Genomic DNA, 23,142 nt, shown 5'->3' on the forward strand with positions numbered 1-23,142 from the left:
CTGCGAGCGCCTTTGCTCCCCAGGAGAGTAATGAGAAGAGAAGGGAGCAGCCGCCCAGGCCGCGCGGCCCTGTTCCAGGCCCCCGGCAGTCTGAGTCACTGAGAGCTTTGCGGGTCAGAGGCGCCCAGAGGCAAAGCTGTCTCGTTTGGATTCCCCTCGCCGGGCAGCGGCCGGCTGCCGGGACCCGGCGGGGGGAGGGGCGGGGCTCGCGGCGCTTCACGGGTGGCGGGGTCGCCGAAGCCCGGGACCGCGGAGCGGCGGCCGAGGGGCTCGCGGGGAGGGGGAAGGGGAGGGGAGAGAGCGGCGGGCGGCCAGCGCCTCAAGGCGCACACTCGGCGCCGGGAGGCGCCCTTCCCCGCTCGCGCCGCTCGGCTCCCGTGCGCCGGGGTTTCGCCCCCGCCTCCGCCTGCACTCTCAGAGAGCCACCGGACACGCCCGCAGACACTCCAGCCCGCGCGGCGACGCGAGCGTCCTCCTTCTGTGCGCGGCAAGCGAGCGCTCTGCCGGCCCGCACGTGCGCCGCGGCCGGCGGCTGGAGCCCGCGGCCGGAGGGAGAGCGCACGGAGCGCGATCGGCTGGGAGGCGGGGCCGTCTGCCCGAGCCGTGCCGAGCCTCGGGACAATGGGGCCCCGGCGGCTGCTGCTGGTCGCCGCGGGACTCAGTCTGTGCGGCCCCCTGCTGTCGGCCCGCGCCCGAGGCCGCAAGCCCGGTGAGAGCTGCCCCGGTATTCCCTCCCGGCCCGCTGTCGGCCCCACAGCCGAGGCCCCCGCGGGACTGGGGCGGGCGGGAGAAGGGACCGAAAGGGTACAGGCTGCGCCTTCTCCTCGACTGGGGGTGGGGGTGGGGGGGTGCTCCTGGCCTCACCCTCTGCCTCGGGTTCCTCCAGAACCCACGCAGGTATTTGAGCTGAGATCCAGAGTCTCCCCCAGGCAAATCCAAGCGGGGATTATGACCCCTGCTCCTTTGGGCTTGGTTTCGAAGGGTGCAGCCTTCCTGAGAAGTGGTGTTGGATAGGGAGGAGGCGGAAGGGGTCACGTTTTCCTGCGGAAGCCTGAGGCGCCTGGCCCCTCGTTGCATTTGTTGCAGTGTGACCTGTTTCTCCCAGGACCACCCCACAAAGAACTGGTCTCACGTTGCTCCACCAGTCAGCGTTCTGGCCCTTGCAATATAAAGTGGAGAAGGGCTCCCGTTGAAGTTTTGTTTTGTTGGAAAATTGGGTTTTTTTGCACATTTTACAGAGGTGGCCACGGCGAGGGAGGCGGTGGTGGTGGCGGGCGGGAGGTTTTGTTACCCAGAACCCAGTCTTCCAAGCTGAGTTAAGGAAAGAGATTCCTCCCCAGAACCCGGCTCCCTTAGACACTCTGGGATTTCAGTATTTCTCTTTCTGGCCTGCTGCAAGGAGGAGGTTGCCGCACCTAGAATACAATTCCCACCCGTAGTGTATTTGTAAGTATCTGGCTACTTGGCCAAATAAATGTATTTTCCAAACTTTCCCCCCGTAAAAGCAGGACAGAGAAGTTGTTTTTAACTGGTAAAGACACTAGTTAGAAACTGAGGGGGGAAAAAAAGTTTCAATTTCTTTACAGCGATAGTGCTTTATAAGCTTTTAGCCCGTTTTCTTTTCCCCAAGAAAAACAGATTCTAGCTGCTTTTCTTATCGGGGACAGATTGTGTCCTTTACATTGTTTTCACACTGGACCTAGTGTAGATGCATCAAGAATAAGAGGTGACGAAGATAGTGTTTGCTCTCCATCTTTGCTCTGGGTGAGTTTGTCGGGGGGGTTTTGGGAAAACTCCAAGCTCCAGATAGGGGCCCAGTTTTGCCCCAGCTCCCAGGGCTGCTGTGGGTAACATTCGCATTGTCTCCTGGGGTGTTTGAGGAAACATAGAGAACTCCTGAAAACTGTATGGTGTTATGTGACTTTGTACTTTTATTTCGGGCCAAGCTCTTGAGAATACAAAGTGTTGTTTGAGATTTGGGTGGTGAGGTCGGGAGTAAGTTTATACAAGCCTGATCCCCTGTAGTCACCTTCCTCACAATGGCCCCCAGGAAGATCTTGGTGCAGGTTAGGGAGTGAAGTTTAGGCTGCTGTTTGTGCTCTGCTTTCATCCTTGTGAACGGAGAAGGTGTATGCTGAGATGGACAAGGCAGTATAGACAGTAACTGAACAGACATTGGCTAATTTACCTACACTGGATTCTGGAACCACTTTGGGAGGGAAAGAAGAAAGGCGGATGAGAGAGGAAGTGCTGAGTGTCCTTGTCTGTGGCAAACCCTGGCCTGGGAGGCATTTGCCCCTCAGATGATCTGATTTCACCCTCTCAGAGACACTGTTAAGGCAGGTGTTTATCCCTCATTGGCATCCTGAAACGAAGGCTCAGAGACAATATACCAAAATTCCAGATGGAGGAGGGCGCCCTGCATGCAGGAAGTTAAGTGGGGCCTTGTCTTCAGAGATTTAAATCACTAATAAAATCAACTAAAAATAGGTCTGCTTTTTTTTTTATCACCGTTCACAGGCAGTTCTAAAGAGTATCTGTCATAACAAGCTGTATGTGCTGGGCGGAACTGTAAGACCCCAGGCGTGGGAAGACCCTCCAGGCTGCCCTGCCCACCAGTTTGAGCTTTCCTGAAGCTCTCGGGACTTTTTTGTCCCCACTCGTTTTGGCATTTGCTGCACCGTCACTATGTGGGTATCTCATCTCCCCAGCCAAGATTATAAACTTCCATTTATCCCCAGAAGTCTAGAACCAGTGTCCTGGTCCACTCAGCAACAGCAAATGGCTGTTGAGAAATTCTTAAGTTCAATTAACCAGTTTACTTTCCTTTGTCCAGACAGTCTAAGTGAGATGACTCATCTTCATCAAAGAGCGCCAGCATCCACGAGGTGACGTTTGTAAATTTTTTAAGGATCTGATGGCTGAAAGGGTCCAAGAATCGCTGACGATGACAGTGGCACAGGGGATTGGGTGGGAGATGCCCCGTGCTGCCCGGCCGCCCACCAGCCCGAGCCCCGTTCCTTAGCATAGAGCGAGGTGCCCCTCTCTCCAGCCTCCTCTGTTACATAACCTGTTAGATTACCTGTACTCCACCCAGCCCTGCCTTCCAGTTCCTCCTCCAAGGAGCTATGCTTTCTGTGACATCTATCCCCCTGCCACTCCCTCTGGCCAAAGTGCCCTCCCTTACACCCCACATGTTCATATTTAATTAAAAACAGCCACTCTATATCAAGCACCTGCTACAGCAGCATCCTGCTTAGGTACTTTGCATATACTATCTTGTTTATTCCTCACAACAATCTTTTGAGTAGATGTCATCCCCATATCACAGGTAGGTAAATAGGCCCAAAATGGTTACGTCACAGGTCTGGCAAGAAGTAGAACTGGCCTGTTTTTCCGAAGCGCAGGCTTTCTCTATCCACCCCTATAGAGAGGAAGCCGTCCAGATGCCCAGCAGTAGAGAAGAGTAACTCTCCTGTGCCCCCAGGACCCCTAGAGGACCAAGTCTGCACCCCGTTGGTGTGTAGCCCTGGCCTAGCACAGGGAGGTGTTTAGTGAACATTTGTGCTTGGGTCATGGTCTCCTGCTATTTACTTTTGCAAACACATGATAAGGCAGGCTATAAAGGGATCCCTACTCATGAATATGCTAATTAATTGGCTGTTACCGAGAGACTGTGGTCCTAAGCCTAAACAAAAGACACAAACAGGACAATGATTCTGCCCTAAGGGGACCAGAAACCTCTATAAAGCCTGAAAGCCAGATTTCTTAGGAAATAGCAAGAAGTAAATTTCTACTCTAATATCTATCTAAATTAATTTCTTCCTTCTCTCTCCCTTATTCATTGTTTTCATTCCCTAGTGCCTTCGGCTTTACTTTTATAGGACATATTCCCCCCTAAATTAGTCCAGTCTTCCTTTGTACGAGAGAATATTTTGGAGGCATGGGTTAATTATCCCTTTCTCAGGAATACTCTCATGTCCTCTCTGCTGTCCTCTTCCTCCCCCTCCATCTTTCTAATTCAGCATTTTTCAGCCCTTTATGCCTAAATGGATCAGCATTCTGTGAACCCTAACTTGCACTTCCTCAGCAGCTCTGCATTTGCTCCTTTTCCAAAACGCTTCTGGCCAGTCTTTGTCCCCGTGCCCTTTCTACTCCTTCCCCTCCCTCAGCCAGTTCATCTTTATCTTTGTCACCATCACACACCGGAACTCAGCTGAACCTTGAGCTGGGTGGAGTTCCACAGGGACGATGGAGTCCCCACAACCCTGGGCTTCTAATCATCCCCCCTCCTCCACTTAGACACACATCCCTCTTTTCCGTCGTCGGAACTCCTTTCTTTCCTGGATTTTTAAATCGAGGCAAAATTTACATACTATTAAATTAACCATTTTAAAGTATACCATCTTTAGTGGTATTTGGTGCACTTACAATGTTGTGTAATCACCACCTCTGTCTAGTTCCAGAATATTTTCATCACCCCAAAACAAGCCCTGTATCCCTTAAGCACTTAACCCCCATTCTCCCTGCCGCCAGTCTCTGGCAACCACAGATTTGCTTTTTATTTCTATGTGAGTTTACCTCTTCTCTGCATTTCCTATAAATGGCAGCAAACAGTATGTGGCCTTTTGGGTCTGGAGGACTCCCCTTTCACTAGTTTTCATGAGTGTGTGGGTGCCCCCTTTGCTATGAATACTTAGAAAAACACCCTGGGAGAGTCATTAGGAACCACGGCCTTGGTTTTGTTTTTGTTTTTTTACTATGATGCTGGTATTGGGGGCTCCACAGTTTCAACATTCAGAATTTTCTGTTTATTTCCCTATTTTGAGGTTTCTTTCCTTCTGCCTTTTGCCATCTCTTGCTTATGACTGGAACTGTCAGAGCAAATAGCTCTCTCTGAAGGCTGAGATTGTTTTTTCTGGGTATGAGCTTCCACTTTGTTCAAATACTCTCTCCCACACTGACCTTGTGATGGTACTTGCAGAAACCCACTGAAGTTACAGCCTCCTTCTCCATCCCAAGACATCCAATGAAGTTTTGTCACATAAAAGGCCATCGCGTCCTTTATGCATTCTTCATGTAGGTTGAAAATAATCTGCCCTTTGAAATAACAGGAATAACCAGTAATTTTCATGTGCAAATTTACTTAACTTTAAGAAAGGACATTATATCATCAATATTTCAAGTCCGTGGGGTGCCTGGGTGGCTCAGTTGGTTGGGCGACTGCCTTCGGCTCAGGTCCTGGTCCTGGAGTCCCGGGATCGAGTCCCGCATCGGGCTCCCTGCTCGGCAGGGAGTCTGCTTCTCCCTCTCCCACTCCCCGTTTGTGTTCCCTCTCTCGCTGTGTCTTTCTCTGTCAAATAAATAAATAAAATTTTTAAAAAAAAAATTTCAAGTCCGTGATGAATTAGAAATCAGGTATTATAGTATTGTAGAATAGTGTTTTCCCGTATTTTCTTTTTTTGCTAGCCAACAGACAGAACTGTGAGGAATATACTTTACATTGTGACACAGTAGTTGTGTGTGTCTGCAGTAAATATGTATGGGTAATTGTTGTGTATACGTAGATTTGAAACGAAAGTTCTACCAAACCGTACTCACCTTTATCGCGTACTGTGCATTCCAATATTTTCTACACTATTCTATTTTTTTAAAAGATTTTATTTACTGATTTATTTGACAGAGAGAGACAGCAAGAGAGGGAACACAGCAGAGGGAGTGGGAGAGGGAGAAGCAGGCTTCCCGCTGAGCAGGGAGCCCGATGCGGGGCTCGATCCCAGGACCCTGGGATCACGACCTGAGCCGAAGGCAGACGCTTAACGACTGAATCACCCAGGCACCCCTACACTATTCTGTTTTTTTAAATGCTTGTTAAACCCTGTAAATTGATGTCATAAGCATTATGAAGTCTCCATGGTCTTTTAAAACCTACTGTAGAGGCACAGTAAATCGTCCGAGGGTTAACTCAGTTGATGGCCTTACTAGCTTTACGAGAGGAGTTTGCTTTTCAGGAAGTGCCGTTCATGACAGTTTCTATCACAGCCTAGAATCTACTTCGTTTGAGTTCAGGTTTACAAACTGCAGTGGGACTTGGGCGGGGTTAGGAACAGAGACAGCTTGGTACTGGGAGGAACTGCTGATTATTAACATCCTTTACAGTGAATTAGTTTTCGTTTTACCTTGTTGTTTTAAGAGCAACATTCCCAGGACACGGAGCTCAGGGCCTGTAACTTTTGGTGCAAAACAGGCCTGGAAGAATGGGAAAAGCCAGGGAATCAGAATGGTTCCCAGAGAGGCCTGCTATGGCCCTAACACCACCCATCAGGCCCTGGCCTCCAGGAAACTCCAGGCCGGGGCCCCACATGCTTCTCTTCTGTCATCCTTGTGCCTGTTCTACCTGAGTGTGCTGACATTTAAATTTTCTGGTTGTCTTTATCTTACGTTCCCCTGTCCCCTGTCGCCCCTCTCCCAGTTAGGCTTGCTCTCCTATGCTTCCAGCCGAGTCCCGGCTCCAGGATGTGGGCTAGGAGGGGAAGCGGCCTCTGATGCTGGCCGCCTTTTCTTAACCCTGCAGTCAGTGTTTACCTTATTCTACCTTTAGTTCTGGTTTTTCCATAGCAGAGATTTTTGTTCACTTACTGCTTTTGCTTCTGCCCCACCTTGAACGCTGTTTTAAAGATTTATTTTTCTGTTTTGTCCTTGAATGGCCACAGCTGATGTGTCTGTGAGCGCTGGGTTGTTAGCATGTGATTGGTGTGTAGCCAAGGTCCGCAGGACTCCTGAATTCCCAAGCAATAGCCGTGGGCATCGTCAACTTAAGTTACATAATCAAATGGTCGTGTACTGCCTGCTATAGTTACAAGGGTAGACAGATTCATTTATTTGGTGAAAGGGTTAGAGGAAAATAAGTGTAGTATTTCAGGAGTAGGTCATATATCTCAAGTCTTTTATTTATTTATTTTTAAAGATTTTATTTATTTATTTTGAGAGAGAGAATGAGCAAGGGGGAGGGATAGAGGGAGCCTGACGCAGGGCTTGATCCCAGGATCCGGGATCATGACCTGAGCCGAAGGCAGACATTTAACCGACTGAGCCACCCAGGCGCCCCCAATCTCAACTCTTTTAAAGAGACAGGGTCATGAGGTGTGGTTCAAAGGGTATGAGCTTTGGAGCCAGAAGATCAAGATTCAAATCCTGGCCCCTCCACTTACTAATTCTGTCTTTGGATTAGTTACTTAGCCTATCTGTGCCTCTGCATGTTGGCCATAATACAAGGATTATAATGCTTATTTTGTAGAAATGTTAGAGTTACATGAGGTAAGATATGAAGTACCTAGCACATAGTAGGTATTCAACAAATGTTAAGTGTTTTTCATAACAATTCCTCCATATTCCAGAAAGGCCTTTGAGGAGTTGGTGTAACGTGAATTTATTAAATGTAAAACTGTATTCCTGAGGGCGCCTGGGTGTCTCAGTCAGTTAAACGTCCGACTCCTGATTTCAGCTCAGGTCATGGTCTCAGGGTCCAGCGATCAAGCCTTGCATCTGGCTCTGCGCTGACCCTGGAGCTGCTTGAGATTTTCTCTCTCCCCCTCAGCTCCTCCCCCTGCTTGTGCATGTTCTCTCTCTCTCTCTCTCTCAAAAAACAAAAAAACCCCAGCTTTTCATGCAAACATTCAAGAACTTTTATTCCATCAAGACTGAGACAAAAGCAAAAGAAAAGCAAAAACCTTTGTCCTTAGTTTCTAGTAGCAAGTAAATCTGCATATAATATTTGGGGTTTTTTTTTTACCTTTAATTATGAAAATTTTCAAATATACTCAAAAATAAACTGTATAATTACTCCCCATATCTTGTTTTATCTACACCTCACTTTTCTTCTCCCCCAACTGGGAGGGAAAAAAAAGCAAATCCCAGACATATATGTCATTTCGTCCGTAAATACATTGATACATATCCTCAGAGATAAGAACTCTTTCTTCTTCTTTTTTTTTTTTTTAAAGATTTTATTTATTTATTTGACAGAGAGAGACACAGCGAGAGAGGGAACACAAGCAGGGGGAGTGGGAGAGGGAGAAGCAGGCTTCCCGCAGAGCAGGGAGCCCGATGTGGGACTCGATCCCAGGACCCTGGGATCATGACCTGAGCTGAAGGCAGTCGCTTAACCAACTGAGCCACCCAGGCGCCCAAGAACTCTTTTTTCTTAAAGATTTTATTTATTCATTTGAGAGAGAGCATGAGTAGGGTGAGGAGCGGAGGGAGAGAGACAGGCATCATTTTTGGTCCCATTCAGCAGGGAGCCCCACTCAGGGCTCCATCCCAGGACCCTGAGATCATGACCCGAGCGGAAGTCTGACACCTAACCAACTGGGCCACCCAGGCACCCCAAGAACTCTTTTTTTATTTTTTATTATTTTTTTAAGAATTTATTTGAGAGAGAGAAAGAGTGCACACAAGTGGGGGGCAGGGGGGGCAGAGGGAGAGGGAGAAGCAGGCTCCCTGCTCAGCAGGGCTCAATCCCAGTACCCCAAGATCATGACCTGAGCCGAAAGCAGACACTTAACTGATTGAGCCACCCAGGTGACCTCTTTTTTAAATATATAACCATAATACCATTGTATCACCTAAAAAGATGACTGTCGATTTCTTAACATTTTGCACTGTTGAGTCAGCAGCATTCAGATTTCGCTGATTGTCTCATAAATGCCTTTTTACAGTTGTTTTATTCGAATCAGGATCAAACAAGGCCAACCACTGCATCTGGTTGGTGTGTCTCTTAACTCTCTTTTAATCTGTAACTGTTTCCCATCTCCTCCTTTCTCGTGGCTGTGTATTTTTCAAAGAAACTGGGTCATTTGTTGTAGAGACTCCCTTGCACCCTGGATCCAGCCAGCTGCGTCATGTAGGGATGTTCAGTAGGGCACGTAGCATGCCCATCTGTCCTCGGCGTTTTCTGTCACGTGGTAGGTACAGCGGGAGGCCTGTTCAGATTCGGGTTTGGTTTTTTGCAAGACCGCATCAGCAGTGGTGCTGTGTGTACTTCCTGATGCATCTCAGGACTCTGTTTTCGTGCTCTTAAGATTGATTACTCAGGGGATTCAGGCGTTGTCCACTTGCTCCAGCTGTTATGAAATTCCCCATCAACCTTTCACCCAGTGGTTTTAGTGACCACTGGTGATCAGACTCAGTCCATTAGTTCACCAAGAGCTTCCAAATGATGCTTTCCTAAATCTGTCATTGTCTCTGCGTTTAGGAGCTGGAATTATTTTACAAAGAAGAACTTTCTGTCACTGACTGTTTTGCTTCCCTGAAATATCATTTATGTAGAAAAGACAGGATAAGTGCTTGAATCTTGCTTTTATTTACCAGGTTTCATACAGGGCCCCCTAATTTCCTCCAAAGGTGACCAAAAATGATGCATCATTTTCCTTTGAGTATCATGATGAACTCATGGATCTTAACATATATGACATGTTTCAAATGTTTTAGTCCACTTTTGTCCTTACTCTTTTGGTGATCAGTGTCACACCTTGGCCAGTGGGCCCCCCTTCAGATTGACTCCAGAGTCTTTCTGACCTGACCCTAATATTCTTTAAAGATGTTCAAGGCTCATTTTGTACATTTCCTACCCCGGATCTAAAAACAGCCATTTCTTTCAGGTACACTGGTTCTTTGCGTTAAAAAATGGTGTGCAGGGGGCACCTGGGTGGCTCAGTCATTAAGCCTCTGCCTTCGGCTCAGGTCATGATCCTAAGGTCCTGGGATTGAGCCCCGCATCGGGCTTCCTGCTCAGCGGGAAGTCTGCTTCTCCCCCTCCCGCTCCCCCTGCTAGTGTTCCCTCTCTTGCTATGTGTGTCTCTCTCTCTGTCAAATAAATAAATAAAATCTTAAAAAAAAGAAAATGGTGTGCATATGCCTTTGAGGCAGTGGAGTATTGCAGTAATACTGCTATTTTCCATTTGATGGAATTAATATGTTTCTCTTAATTTTCCATCATTCTCTTCTTTATTTCTCTTTAGCCTGTAGTGTTGATCCCCTAGTGGAGAAGTGCAGGGTACAGCTATTCTGCGCCATGTGGGAATGTGGGCAAGGTCCTGGCACTTCTGCTTTGTTAATTTGTGAACCCTGTAGGGCAGAGCTCTGAGTCAGAACCAAGGCCGGTGCTTCGGGGGAGGCTGGCATAGTATAAATCCCAGGATCACATGGGACCTTGATAATGCATCTCGTCACCGCTCTGCTTCCCAGCCAGAGCTCATCAAAGATAGAGGAAGCCTTGCCTGACTTTCTAATTTTTAAAACTCTCCAGAGTTAGAGAGTCCATATTGAAGCATTTAGCAGTGTGCTACATTGAATCACAAAACTACTCTAGAGCCATTTAAGAGAAACCTAAATTGAGTAAAAATTAGCAAGAAGCATGAGAACTGATTTTAGGACCTGAGCTGCTTTTTTTGTGTGTGTGTGAAATCATAGCTTAACAACAAAACCGCAGATGAATTACAAGAGCTTTTGGCACACTGACAGGCATTTTCTCCTTGACCTCTGAGCTGTGCCAGGACGGGAGGAAAAGGGAGATACGCAAACTCAAATTGCAGCCTAAGGTGCTTGAGCTAGTTGGATGTGTCTAGTTACTTGGAATTGGTTTTGTTTATTTCCTTGATGCTGGTATATACTTAAATTAAAAAAATTTTTTTGCTGACATTTTTTAATTCCACAAAAGCCAAAATATCAAACCTATAAGAACAAGAAAAGGTGACACCTTAGGTGATGATATTTAATCAAGGGATTATGCATTCCTCCTGGGTTCCAGCCTATAAAAATTTCATGTTTCAGTGGGTATAATGTTTCTGTTACAAACACCGTACTGCCTAAAAAGGCCTAGCCAGGGAAGCCGTTTTTAAAATCTTTTTTTTTTTTTTAAGATTTTATTTATTTGACAGAGAGAGACAGGCAGAGAGGGAACACAAGCAGGGGGAGTGGGAGAGGGAGAAGCAGGCTTCCCGCCCAGCAAGGAGCCTGATGCGGGGCTCGATCCCGGGACCATGACCTGAGCCGAAGGCAGCCGCTTAACGACTGAGCCACCCAGGCGCCCCGGGAAGACGTTTTTTAAAACAAATACTTAATGCCAAAGTACTAAATACAGAGTAAAATCCAGTGACCGTTTTATTTTCGGACAAAGTGATAGAATCTAAGAGGCTTAGTTATGAGTGTCCAGTAGTTTTCAAATTACAGCGTTCCTCTAGGTAATGCCTGGATTCATACCTGTCTGTGCACGCCTGTGTGTGTACTTTTACCCTTCCCTGCATGACAGAAGTCCTTAATCTAGCTAGCCAGGTTCCCAAAGTGCAGAGAAAAGTTGTGTTATCTTCAGGTTCTTCTGGGTCAGCATTTTTAAGGACACTTACCTTTGTGGTATTAAAATGCCAGAACCGGGGCGCCTGGGTGGCTCAGTTGGTTAAGCATCTGCCTTCGGCTCAGGACACGATCCCAGGGTCCTGGGATCGAGTCCTGCGTCGGGCTCCCTGCTCAGTGAGGAGCCTGCTTCTCCTTTTCCCTCTGCCTCTCCCCCTGCTCATGGTCTCTCTTGCTCACTCTCTCAAATAAATAAATAAAATCTGTTTAAAAAATGAAATAAAATAAAATGTCAGAACCCATTCATTCTTTCCTGAGTAAGTTAGATGCATCACAGAGGGAAGAAAGGGATACTTCTGGAAAAGGCTGTGAATTTAAACTTTGATAGACATCTTTAATGCTGGGGCTAGCTACTCTACAGCCTGTTCGTGTTCCTCGTCATCCTGAAAAACTAAATATTGCTGAGTAGGAGGGAAGAGACGCATAGATTCCATTTTAATTTAAAATAAATGAGAGTACGGGCGCCTGGGTGACTCAGTCAGTTAAGCATCTGCCTTCGTTCGGCTCAGGTCATGATCTCAAAGTCCTGGGATCGAGCCCCGCATCGGGCTCCCTGCTCCGCGGGAAGCCTGCTTCTCCCTCTCCCACTCCCCCTGCTTGTGTTCCCTCTCTGGCTGTGTCTCTCTCTGTCAAATAAATAAATAAATTCTTTAAAAAAATAAAATAAAATAAAATAAATGAGAGTAAGCGAATAATTGAGTCTAAAAGCAAGTTGCACTGAAGTGATAAGGATAAGATTAATTTATTACATTGATTAGTTTGTATAGTTTACAAAGGAAGCTCACAAGGGATACACCTGGCTGCCAGATTTGTAGGTCAGACAGGTATTGGAATCCCACTTTAAAGATTCTGAAACTGAGTTCAGAGGGGTTAAGTGACTCCTGGCAGCAATATTAGAATGCAAATCTGTGATTAAAAGCCAATTTAAGGGGGTGCCTGGGTGGCTTAGTCGTTAAGCATCTGCCTTTGGCTCGGGTCATGATCCCAGGGTCCTGGGATCGAGCCCCACGTCGGGCTCCCTGCTCTGCGGGAAGCCTGCTTCTCCCTCTCCCACTCCCCCTGCTTGTATTCCGTCTCTCACTGTCTCTCTGCTTGTCAAATAGATAAATAAATAAAATCTCTAAAAAAAAAAAAAAAGCCAATTTAAGGAGCACCTACCACGTACAGGGCGCTGGAGATTCAGAGATTCATAGGAATGGTTTCTTGTTTCTTACACTTGATGAACAATATAGACATACCTATTTTCTCAGAAGCTCATTACTGGAGACATTTGACCTTCCCTGTGAGAGATGTCCTGCCAGGCCACCCCTTCACCCTCAGGAGCCCAGTTATGACCTTTCTGAGAGAGCCATACCTCCACCTTTCACCACCAGGCACCCTGTTCTATTCTACTCTCCTGATTTTGGAAATACATGCCACCTTATTGTATTTTACTTTCTAGTTCTACGATTTCCATTGGTCGGTTTCTTTGCTGATAGTTTCTATTTTTTTTCCATCCATTTCAACAAGGTATTTCCCTTTACTTCATTGCAACACATTCTTCAAAATCCTTATCTGCTAAATCCAACATCTGGGTCTTCTTGGGATTGGTTTCCACTGATTATCTTTTTTTCTTGAGACTGGGTCACATTTTTCTGTTTCTTTTTGTATCAAATGATTTGGGATTGCACCCTGGCCATACTGTAAAGACTTAAGATTTTGTTTTATTTCTCCAAAGGATTTTGGTGTTTTTGTTTAGCAGGCAATTAATTTGGTTGGACTCAAAGTGCAAACTCTCCATCTTGAGCAAAAAATATCACTTCAGTTCTTCTATCTTTAGCAGAGCTACTTCACATCGTCCCTTACATGTGCATCGTTCCAGAGTCAACCAAAGCCTGTGGCAAATTCACATTAGAATTTAGGGCTGGCTCCCTTCTCTGACTTTTCCTCCCTGGGATTGTCTCCTCACTTTCCAGTGACTATGGTTGCCCTGAACTCTGTCCTCTGGTTCTTCAGGCCGGAAACTGTGGGTTTTCTATCTGAGTTTTAGCCATCCTTTGTGGCACTGATTCTGGCCTTCTCTTGAGCTTACCATGAAAGTCAAGAAAACAGTCACCGGGCGCCCTCCTTTCCTTCAAGAATCATTTCTCCTCTCCCCAGTACCACCTTGGGAACCTAAATGCCTTCAGGTCATTGATTCGGGGGGAGGAAGGAGGTCAAGGGTTTTTAATTTTCATCTCAGGGATGGTTGGGTCCGGTGTCCTTACAGAGCCATTCCAGAATGAGAACTATCTCTTGTATTGCATTATGCCTCTCTGTGTAAGCTTTTGTTTGCACAAAGGATTCACCACTGAAAATTAAGACCAAAAGTTTGAAAATCCACTGTACTTACCCAGTTTCTAGCCAGATTTTAAATCCTCTAACATCACTTCTGAGTGACCTGCACATCCAGTGTTTGTTGCGGCACCCCCAGTGATGGAGGCTTCGCCCATCTTCCTCTGTGCTTTCTCTCCCTGGCCCTCAGCTTCCCAGGGCCCACCAAAGCTCTTCGTCCAACTCTCCTCAATGACAAAACTTGAGCAAAAGCTCCCCAGCAGGAAAAGCTGGTTGAATTACAGCAGCTAAGTGTTGCCTTTCTCTGATGAACATTTTAAGTGGATGCTTTTGGTGGAAGAGGGTGATGAAAGGAGGAAGTTTGCAACTGAGCCTTTATTTTGACTTCTGGTTGACACTCAGGAAAGCCTGACTGGCCTGGCATCAGCCTAGAACACCTGCTCCTCCACAAGCCTGCTCAGGAAGGAGACAGGAAGATGACTGAGAGGGTGTGCACCTGGTGGTTATGTTAAAAGATAACCCAAGGGACTGTTGTTTGGGTCCAAATGTGGTGAGAGATTTGGAACATCCTACAGTATAAACAAACTAAAGATAGTAGAGGAAAACTACTGTCACATAGACAATGGCCATGGAAATGGAAGCCCTCCGTCCTACTCCGAATTTGCCTCTAGCTCCGTAACTTAAGAAGTCCCCTCACCTTTCTGTGTAGATGTTTCCATTGGGAACCACGGGTTTCCAGGGGTGTCTGCAAACTCAATGGAGGAAATGAAGGCCTATGGAGGAAAGCCAAGTCATAGAGCCTGGGAGGGATTTGTTTATAGAGACCATGGCTAGAATGGAAAAGAAGTCACTGATTTTTTCCTTTATGTCAGGCACTCAGCCTTTTCTTATGTCTTCAGGGTACATCTCTGAAAGTGTATCATTTGCTTCTGTCCTTCTAAGGAGCAGAGTTTTAAGTGTTTGCTTATGCCAACAAAAAATGCTGTACAGTATTTTGAGTGAGCTAATTCCCTGATAAGGTCTGTAATCCATTTGTACATTACTTGCTCTTTCCCACCCACTCTTCTAGTAAGAGCACTAAAAATAAAATGTATTCTTTTTGTCTTTTTGACTTTTTAATTTTTTTTTTTTTTTTAAGAGTCAAAAGCAACCAATGCTACTGTGGATCCCCGGTCATTTTTTCTCAAGAATACCAATGATATATTTGAACCATTCCCACTGGAGGACAATGAGGAGAGAAACGGGAGTGAGTTCCCTGAAGACAGACTAAGCTCCATCAATATAAGCCATCCTCTTCAAAAACGGCCCCCTGGGTCTATCACGGAAGATGCCTCAGGATATCTGACCAGTGCCTGGCTGACGCTTTTTGTCCCCTCTGTGTACACTGGCGTGTTTGTAGTAAGCCTTCCTCTGAATGTCATGGCCATCCTTGTGTTCATCTTGAAGATGAAGATCAAGAAGCCCGCTGTGGTGTACATGCTGCATCTGGCCATGGCGGATGTGCTCTTCGTGTCGGTGCTCCCGTTCAAGATCAGCTATTACTTTTCCGGCAGTGATTGGAAATTTGGTTCTGAAATGTGTCGCTTTGTCACCGCGGCCTTTTACTGTAACATGTACGCCTCCATCATGCTCATGACAGTCATAAGCATTGACCGGTTTTTGGCCGTGGTATACCCCATCCAGTCCCTCTCCTGGCGTACTCTGGGGAGGGCTTCCTTCACTTGTCTGGCCATCTGGGCTATGGCCGTCACGGGGGTGGTGCCTCTCCTCCTCAAGGAGCAAACCACCCAGGTGTCGGGGCTCAACATCACCACCTGCCATGACGTGCTCAATGAAACCCTGCTCGAAGGCTATTATGCCTATTACTTCTCAGCCTTCTCTGCTGTCTTCTTCTTTGTGCCCCTGATCGTTTCCACCATCTGTTATGTGTCTATCATTCGATGCCTTAGCTCCTCCGCAGTAGCCAACCAGAGCAAGAAGTCCCGGGCTTTGTTCTTGTCGCTTGCTGTTTTCTGCATCTTCATCATCTGCTTTGGGCCCACAAATGTCCTCCTGACTCTGCATTACTCAGTCCTTTCTCAAGAGTCCACGACAGAGGCTGCCTACTTTGCCTACCTCCTCTGTGTCTGTGTCAGCAGCATAAGCTGTTGCATTGATCCCTTGATTTACTATTATGCTTCTTCTGAGTGCCAGAGGTACCTCTACAGCGTCTTATGCTGCAAAGAAAGTTCTGATCCCAGCAGCTACAACAGCAGCGGTCATTTGATGGCAAGTAAAATGGATACCTGCTCTAGTAACCTGAATAACAGCATATACAAAAAGCTCTTAACTTAGGAAACGGGACTGCTGGTGACATAAAAGGAAGAGGTTAAAAAAGTGAATAGCCTGAGGATTCTATTAGTCCCTGCCAAAAAGGTATTTACGATCAAAAACGACAAGTCTATGATTTGCATGTCTCTTTCTTACGAGAGCCATTGATCATATCTATTTGTTAGTTACAGGAAAAGATAACAAGAATAGAAAACAGTATCATTCCAAGAGAGTATCGCCAATGCTACAATAATAACTGAATGTCATTTTTTGATACTTAGGTGACTTACTGTATCTATGTGTGTGTGTGTGTGTGTAGGTGTGTATACACATACTTGTATCATTTGCAGTGCAGTATAGAATAGGCACTTTGGAACCCTCCCTTTTTTTCCACCGGAGATTAAGGAAAGAAACGTTTAGGTTGGTGGAGTTTAGCCCTGAACATCTGAAGATGTTCATCATTTGGGAGGGATTCTGTGGTTTGGACTTATATAGCTTTTGCAAATAAGTGTATTTTGAAATTGTTCAACAGCAATGTTTAAGTTATTAAGGGATAAGACTTAGTACTATCTGTGTGTAGAAGAAGTTCTGTTTTTCATTTTAAACATATCAAGGTTTGAATTCTTTAAATTATGAAAACAGATGATATGGGTAGCATTTTTGATGTTTTACACTCTGTGTCTGTAAATCAAGAATGAGCGTAGGTCCCACGAATGACCTTAGGTTGGCTTTCAAAGTAACCTGCCCTCGATGGAGGACTCCAAACAATAGATACAAAACAGGGCCGTTTCAGACATGGACTGGCCCGAAACCCTCCAGCTGAGCCTCCCGGAGGTCAGGACTGGGACCACCACAGTTGCTCTCTCCTCCTGAGGTTCCCTCAAGGGGTGGGTGTGAACTACCTTGTTTATTAGAAATTGGCAAAGTAGGTTGTACTATCCCAGGAGATATAAAAGACTTCTCTGCCCATTTTAAGGACAGAGAAAGAAGGCCCACTCACTTCCAACAATTATCCCCCAAGGAGCATTCTGGAATGGAAACACTCACGGAGCAAACATGAACACACATTTTGTGCTCTGGTCACAAGGATGGGTGCTGGGCATACAGAGTTGACTAAGACTGAAACCTGCCTTCAAGGAAAACAAAGTAGACAATACAGAGTGTGGCATGTGTATAATAAATAAAAATGTCCTTCTATAAGAAGTTTTTTTAGCCAAATGTCACCGTGCAAGTTTCATACAAGCAAGGATTGTCAGTGAAGAACATAGAACGTTTGGGTTACTGCTTCCTCTGGTTATAACTTGAGATGAAAACATAACACAATACAGGAAGCATATTTTAAAAACAAGTCCTCCAGTCTATATTGATTGGACATGATTTATTTACAAATGGTTTCAATAAATTAAATCATTTTTTTTAAATCAGATTTTTAAAAAAAGAATCCATTATGCTGGTTTGATGAGAAATAACAGAAGAAAATGAAACGGACTTTGAAATCTAGGAAAATGATTCTGTATTTTCCATTCACTTTTTTTAAGAGTTAATGAGATGATTTTAAAAGCAATTTTTAACCCCCGGATTAGTATCAAGTACAGAAAATCCTCATGGATTTCACAAAATAATTTGAAAACTAGGTTGAAAGGTATATTTTTTTCTTATGAAGCAATGTTGGCCTTTTACACAAAGGAAAAAAGTGAAAAGTTGCAAGGCAAATGCTTAACCTATTTAAAAGAGCAAACTATTTCCAAATGCCATAGAATAATGTACATCAAATAACATAATGTAAGTATAAGCTAGCATTGATTTTATTTTTTTTAGCATTGATTTTATTAACTTAGTTACTGTATTTTATCCAACTCAGTGGAGATTTACTTCTTTATTCAATCTGAAATATTAAAATACCTCTGACTTAATATGACTATCATTACTATATTATTAGTCTGTACTTAGGTGATTGTTTTTATGTTCTCTCTTTTTAAAAAATGTGTGTAACCTGGGCACCTGGGTGGCTCAGTCATTAAGTGTCTGCCTTCAGCTCAGGTCATGATCCCAGGGTCATGGGATTGAGACCCGCATCAGGCTCCCTGCTCAGTGGGAAGCCTGCTTCTCCCTCTCCTACTCCCCCTGCTAGTGTTCCCTCTCTCACTGTGTCACTCTCTGTCAAATAAATAAATAAAATCTTAAAAAAATAAAAATAAAAATAAATAAATAAAATATGTATGTAACCTATATTAATAAAGATGGAAGTTTGCTTGGTATCTGTTTGGAATAAATAAATAAATAGACTGTCTTTCAAAGCCACTGGAGGAAGGCCAGGTCTTAGGGTTTAGCTGAAGAGTGTTTGATGAAGAGGCAATGTGCAGAGACACTGACAGGGTTGAGGGAACCACCAGGGGATGATGAAGCACCCCACGGGCTAGCAATTAGGGAAGCCATTACCACCCCAGGCCCAAAGGGGTGGAGGAAGGAATACCTCCTCTCCTGCAACCCTCTAACCTCCCGCTGGTGCCTCCTGGTCTTGCTCCCAAACTCAGAGGTCAAGGGAACCTGGGTTGGCTTAGTCCATAAAGGTCTGCATCTTGGGACATGTAGAATGGATCTGGAAGAAGACAAAGGGATTGGGTGATGAGCTTTCTGTGTCTCTTTGTTTGTTTGTTTAATCCCCTGTTAAGAAAACTAGAGGTTGTGTCGTTGAGAATATGTTCAGATTCCTGGATTGTAGGCATCATGAACAGTCTGCAGTTCTTTGCTTGGGAAGAGAGAAAACAAATTACATGTCAGAGCCAAGAGCCTATGATGAAAGCCCAAGGAGGACTGTCCTTTGAGGGACAGCCCTTTGTCGTCCAGTGCTCCCTGGGGCAGGGAGGAGGAGAGCAAATTAAAAGTAAAATGATAAGTACCTCTGAGAGTTGAAAATCAGTAAGAAATATCCTAATATATTTCCAGATTCATAGTCAACAGAAAAACTGTTTTCAGTTGAAGAAGAATTCTGTGAACACAGAGTATTTTTAAGTTAATACACAAGCTTAAGTTTCTGAGGCCTGGACACTCAGAAGGTGTTTCAGGATTGGGTATATTAAAGGATGCCCAGCTTGTGGCCGCCAGAAATAGGATCTCTGCCCTAATCAGAAAGTGACCTTTCGACTCTTCTATTGTTATTTTTCAAAATATGTTTGAAGTTAAAAAATAAACCACACTTGGGGCACCTGGGTGGCTCAGTTGTTAAGCGTCTGCCTTCAGCTCAGGTCATCATCCCAGAGTCCTGGGATGGAGCCCCACGTCGAGCTCCCTGCTCAGCGGGAAACTTGCTTCTCCCTCTCCCACTCCCCCTGCTTGTGTTCCTGCTCTCGCTATCTCTGTCTCTGTCAAATAAATAAAATCTTTAAAAAATAAACCACACTTGGGCGCCTGGGTGGCTCAGTTGGTTAAGCGACCGCCTTCGGCTCAGGTCATGATCCTGGAGTCCCTGGATCGAGTCCCTCATCGGGCTCCCTGCTCGGCAGGGGGTCTGCTTCTCCCTCTGACCCTCCCCCCTCTCATGTGCTCTCTCATTCTCTCTCTCAAATAAATAAATAAAATCTTTTAAAAAAATAAAAAATAAACCACACTTGAGGGGCACCTGGGTGGCTCAGTCAGTTAGGCGGCTGCTTTCGGCTCAGGTCATGATCCCAGGGTCCTGGGATCGAGCCCCATGTCGGGCTCCCTGCTCAGCGGGGAGTCTGCTTCTCCCTCTACCCCTCCCTCCTGCTTGTGTTCCCTCTCAAATAAATAAAATCTTTAAAACACACACACACTTGAATTTCCTTAACACAAAAATGCTTGTTTTTCTGACCAAGTCAAAAATAGAATTTTTAAGAAAATAAAATATTTGGTTGTTGAATATAAATGTTGAAATTTTTAGGTTATACTTGTAAATGTAAGAAATTAAGAAAAGTGTGGGCATATCTTTCAGGGATATCTTTGAGCTCTGAGATCAAGTGAAAAAAGTTAAGCGGTGTTTATGACCAAGCTTTTTAAGTGTGTGAGGCCTGGACCCTTCACTAGAAGCTTATCTTCGCCCAGGTGTCATAGTAAAAATTAAGGGGGAAAACAGTCACCAACAGTAATTTCCTGGCAGAATTGGCATCACTGTGTGGCTATTCCTTTCAAAACTACTAGACCAGATGTGTGTATGGAGAGTAACTGAGCACAGGATAAATCTAATTGTGTTTCATGAAGGAGGTGTGGTTGAGCAAGCTGCAGTCTGAACAGAGAAGAAATGTTCCAATGCAGTGATTCTGAGTCCTTGAGACCATTGTAGGAGATGTATGAGGTCAAAACTATCTTAAAACACTGACGTGTTATTTGCCTTTTCTTGGTCTGATTCTCTCACGACCAGATAGTAGAGTTTTCCAGTGGCTGCATGACATGTGATATTGCAACAGACTGAATGCCGGAGACAGGAAAATCTGTCTTCTCTCAAAGCCAGCCATTACAGAAATTTGCAAAAATAGAAAACAGTGCAACTCTCCTCAAGAAATCATTGTTTTGGGAAGAAAAAATTTTTTGTGAAAAAATAAGGTATTTATGTTAACATGTCATGGATTTATTGTTACTTTTAAGTGAAAGAAATATTTTCAAAAGTTCTCCATTTTAATGGATGCTGTGATCTCCAGAGAAAGAAAAGGGCCCCTGTACGGAGCCTTCAACAATTTCCATAGTGTAAATACCCTTCTCGGCTGCCAGTTTCAAGCTTTCAATCGTTCGACGTTGGGCTTGAAAAATTCCTGAATATCGAATTCTGATACATGCTGACTCCAACACACCACTGGATATAACCTACATAAAGGAAAAATCTTTAGGGTCCTCTGTAATTTTTAAGTGTATTAAGGTCTCCTCAGTCGAAAAAGTTTGACAAACCTGCTCTTATGTAAGATTTCCCAACTTTATTGCCTTCAAGAAGACATAGAAATCAGTCATAATTAGAAAGCAGTTATAAGGGTAAACACTTGGCTCACAGCTGCAAGCCACCACATTGAATTTCTGGCAGCCTCACAGCTGAAAGGATCAGTCCCTTAACAGCAATAGCGACGGATTCAAGCAGGTCCAGTGCGGCTTAGAAGTTGGCAAGTTTTGTATGAGGCCTGTCTTGCAGCCAGCCACCCAGGGCAGCCTCACTGATGTGAACATCAGGCTCCACACTTCTCGTCATGGGGACTGTCGGCTGCATGCTGGTCTTCCAGAAACACAGAAAACCAGAGGTCAGATTCGGCAGCATCTCAGAATTCAGATAACACAGTATGTTTTTAACCAGGGGGCTGTATGCTCATCACTTCAGGAAGTGACTCATAAGCACTGTGGAGATTAGCTTGGAAAGCTGCATTTGGAGCCTGAAGGCATCAGGTGGTGGCAGGACCAGTCTGCCTGTTTTGCTCATTTTAATAACCGCAGTATTGGGCCTTTTTAGCATGCTGCTGTGTGACCCATGTATGGAAGTGAGAACATGACCGAGGGTGGGATAGCCAATACTGTGATGCATGTAAGAATAAGAGCCTGGGGGGTGTGTGGGGAGGGTGGGGGTCAGTCGGTTAAGCGTCCAACTCTTGATTTTGGCTCAACTCATGATTTCAGGGTGGCTTGGGGCTCTGTGCTCATCGGGGAGTCTGCTGAAGATTCTCTCTCTCCTCCCTCTCCTTCTCCCTGCACTCGGTAAGCTCTCTCTCATAAATAAATAAATCTTTAAAAATAAATAAATAAATAAGACCCCGGAATGCCTGGCTGGTTCAATCAGTAGAGACTCTTGATCTCCGGGTCTTGAGTTCAAATCCTACATTGGGCCTAGAGCTTACTTAGGAAAAAAAAAAAAAAGACCTCAACTGTTCTGCATGGTTTTTTTGTTTCTTATCCCAAGATTATTCTTGAAACTGGTCTGCGTGATATATATGTGTGTGTGTGTGTGTGTGTATTTATCTATTTTTTATTTTTTATTTTTTTATTTTTTAATGTATCCCTGTTTTCCAGGAGCTAAAGAGGGTTTGGATTCAATCATAATATAGAATACTTTGTTAAGAAGCATGGAATTTGGAGACCTCATCTTAGAGTTTTAGCAACTCTGCCTGGTTAGAAGGAGGTTTTGGAAACTTTAGGTCAGTTCTCATCTCTGGCTGCACATAGAGTCCTTGTAGAGCTGCTAAACAATTCCAGTATCCAGTCCCCACTCTCAACCACTATGAGTCAGCATCTTTGGGGTGGGACCTGGACATCCATGTTGTTTTCAAGGTCCTCAGGACATTCTAATGTGTAAACCAGAGTTCACACCACAGCTTGAAGAGAGTGATTCTTGGGGCACCTGGCCGGCTCGCTCGATAGAGCATGTGACTCTTGATCTCAGAGTCATGAGTTCAAACCCCACATTGGGCATAGAGCTTACACTGGAAAAAAAAAAAAACTTCTCGGGCACCTGGGTGGCTCAATTCGTTAAGCGACTGCCTTCAGCTCAGGTCATGATCCTGGAGTCCCGGGATCGAGTCCCGCATTGGGCTCCCTGCTCAGCGGGGAGTCTGCTTCTCCCTCTGACCCTCCCCCCTCTCATGCTCTCTCTATCTCATTCTCTCTCTCTCAAATAAATAAATAAAATCTTTAAAAAAAAAAAAAACTTCTCAAATGTAACATGCATTCAAATTATCTGGGGATCTTCTTAACCGCAGTGGGCGTGGGGTGGGGTCTGCATGTCTAACCAGTTCCCAGGTGATGTTGACACGGCCTGACGTGGCGGTTCCTTGGACCACACTTTGAGTACCAGGGCCCTAAGGGATGGCCCTGAGGCAAACTTCGGCCATGCTTAAGGTCCAGGCCCTCAAAAAATTCAATTCTCATATCCTTAAAATCATTTTCCGAGGCATTATTTTTAACTGTAGTAAAATTAGGGCGATTTTTAATGTAGCAGGAACAGAGGTGCTTAATCAAAGTTTGTTTTACGTGATATCTATCTTGCTGTATTTTTTTTCTCCACTCTTGGATTCTCTTCTGGGGGGAGAGATAGCTTGAAAGGTTCTAATCTCCTACATAAAACCAATTCACAGGAGGCTGGGGATTTAGAGTGGCGACTCCCGCCTCTCGTTTGTAATGATA

The 23,142-nt window shown here is 45.1% G+C and overlaps 1 protein-coding gene across 1 annotated transcript; it reads left to right on the forward strand.

Moving 5' to 3' along the window:
• The first annotated feature begins 493 nt into the window (after window positions 1–493).
• F2R (coagulation factor II thrombin receptor) lies at window positions 494–17,415 on the forward strand. Its single transcript, XM_021700043.2, has 2 exons — window positions 494–709; window positions 14,861–17,415. Exons 1-2 carry the CDS (start codon window positions 622–624, stop codon window positions 16,054–16,056), a joined length of 1,284 nt encoding a protein of 427 aa, XP_021555718.1. The 5' UTR covers window positions 494–621; the 3' UTR covers window positions 16,057–17,415.
• Window positions 17,416–23,142: the final 5,727 nt, after the last annotated feature.

Source organism: Neomonachus schauinslandi, chromosome 7 (assembly GCF_002201575.2).
Source record: "Neomonachus schauinslandi chromosome 7, ASM220157v2, whole genome shotgun sequence".
NCBI lineage: Eukaryota > Metazoa > Chordata > Mammalia > Carnivora > Phocidae > Neomonachus > Neomonachus schauinslandi.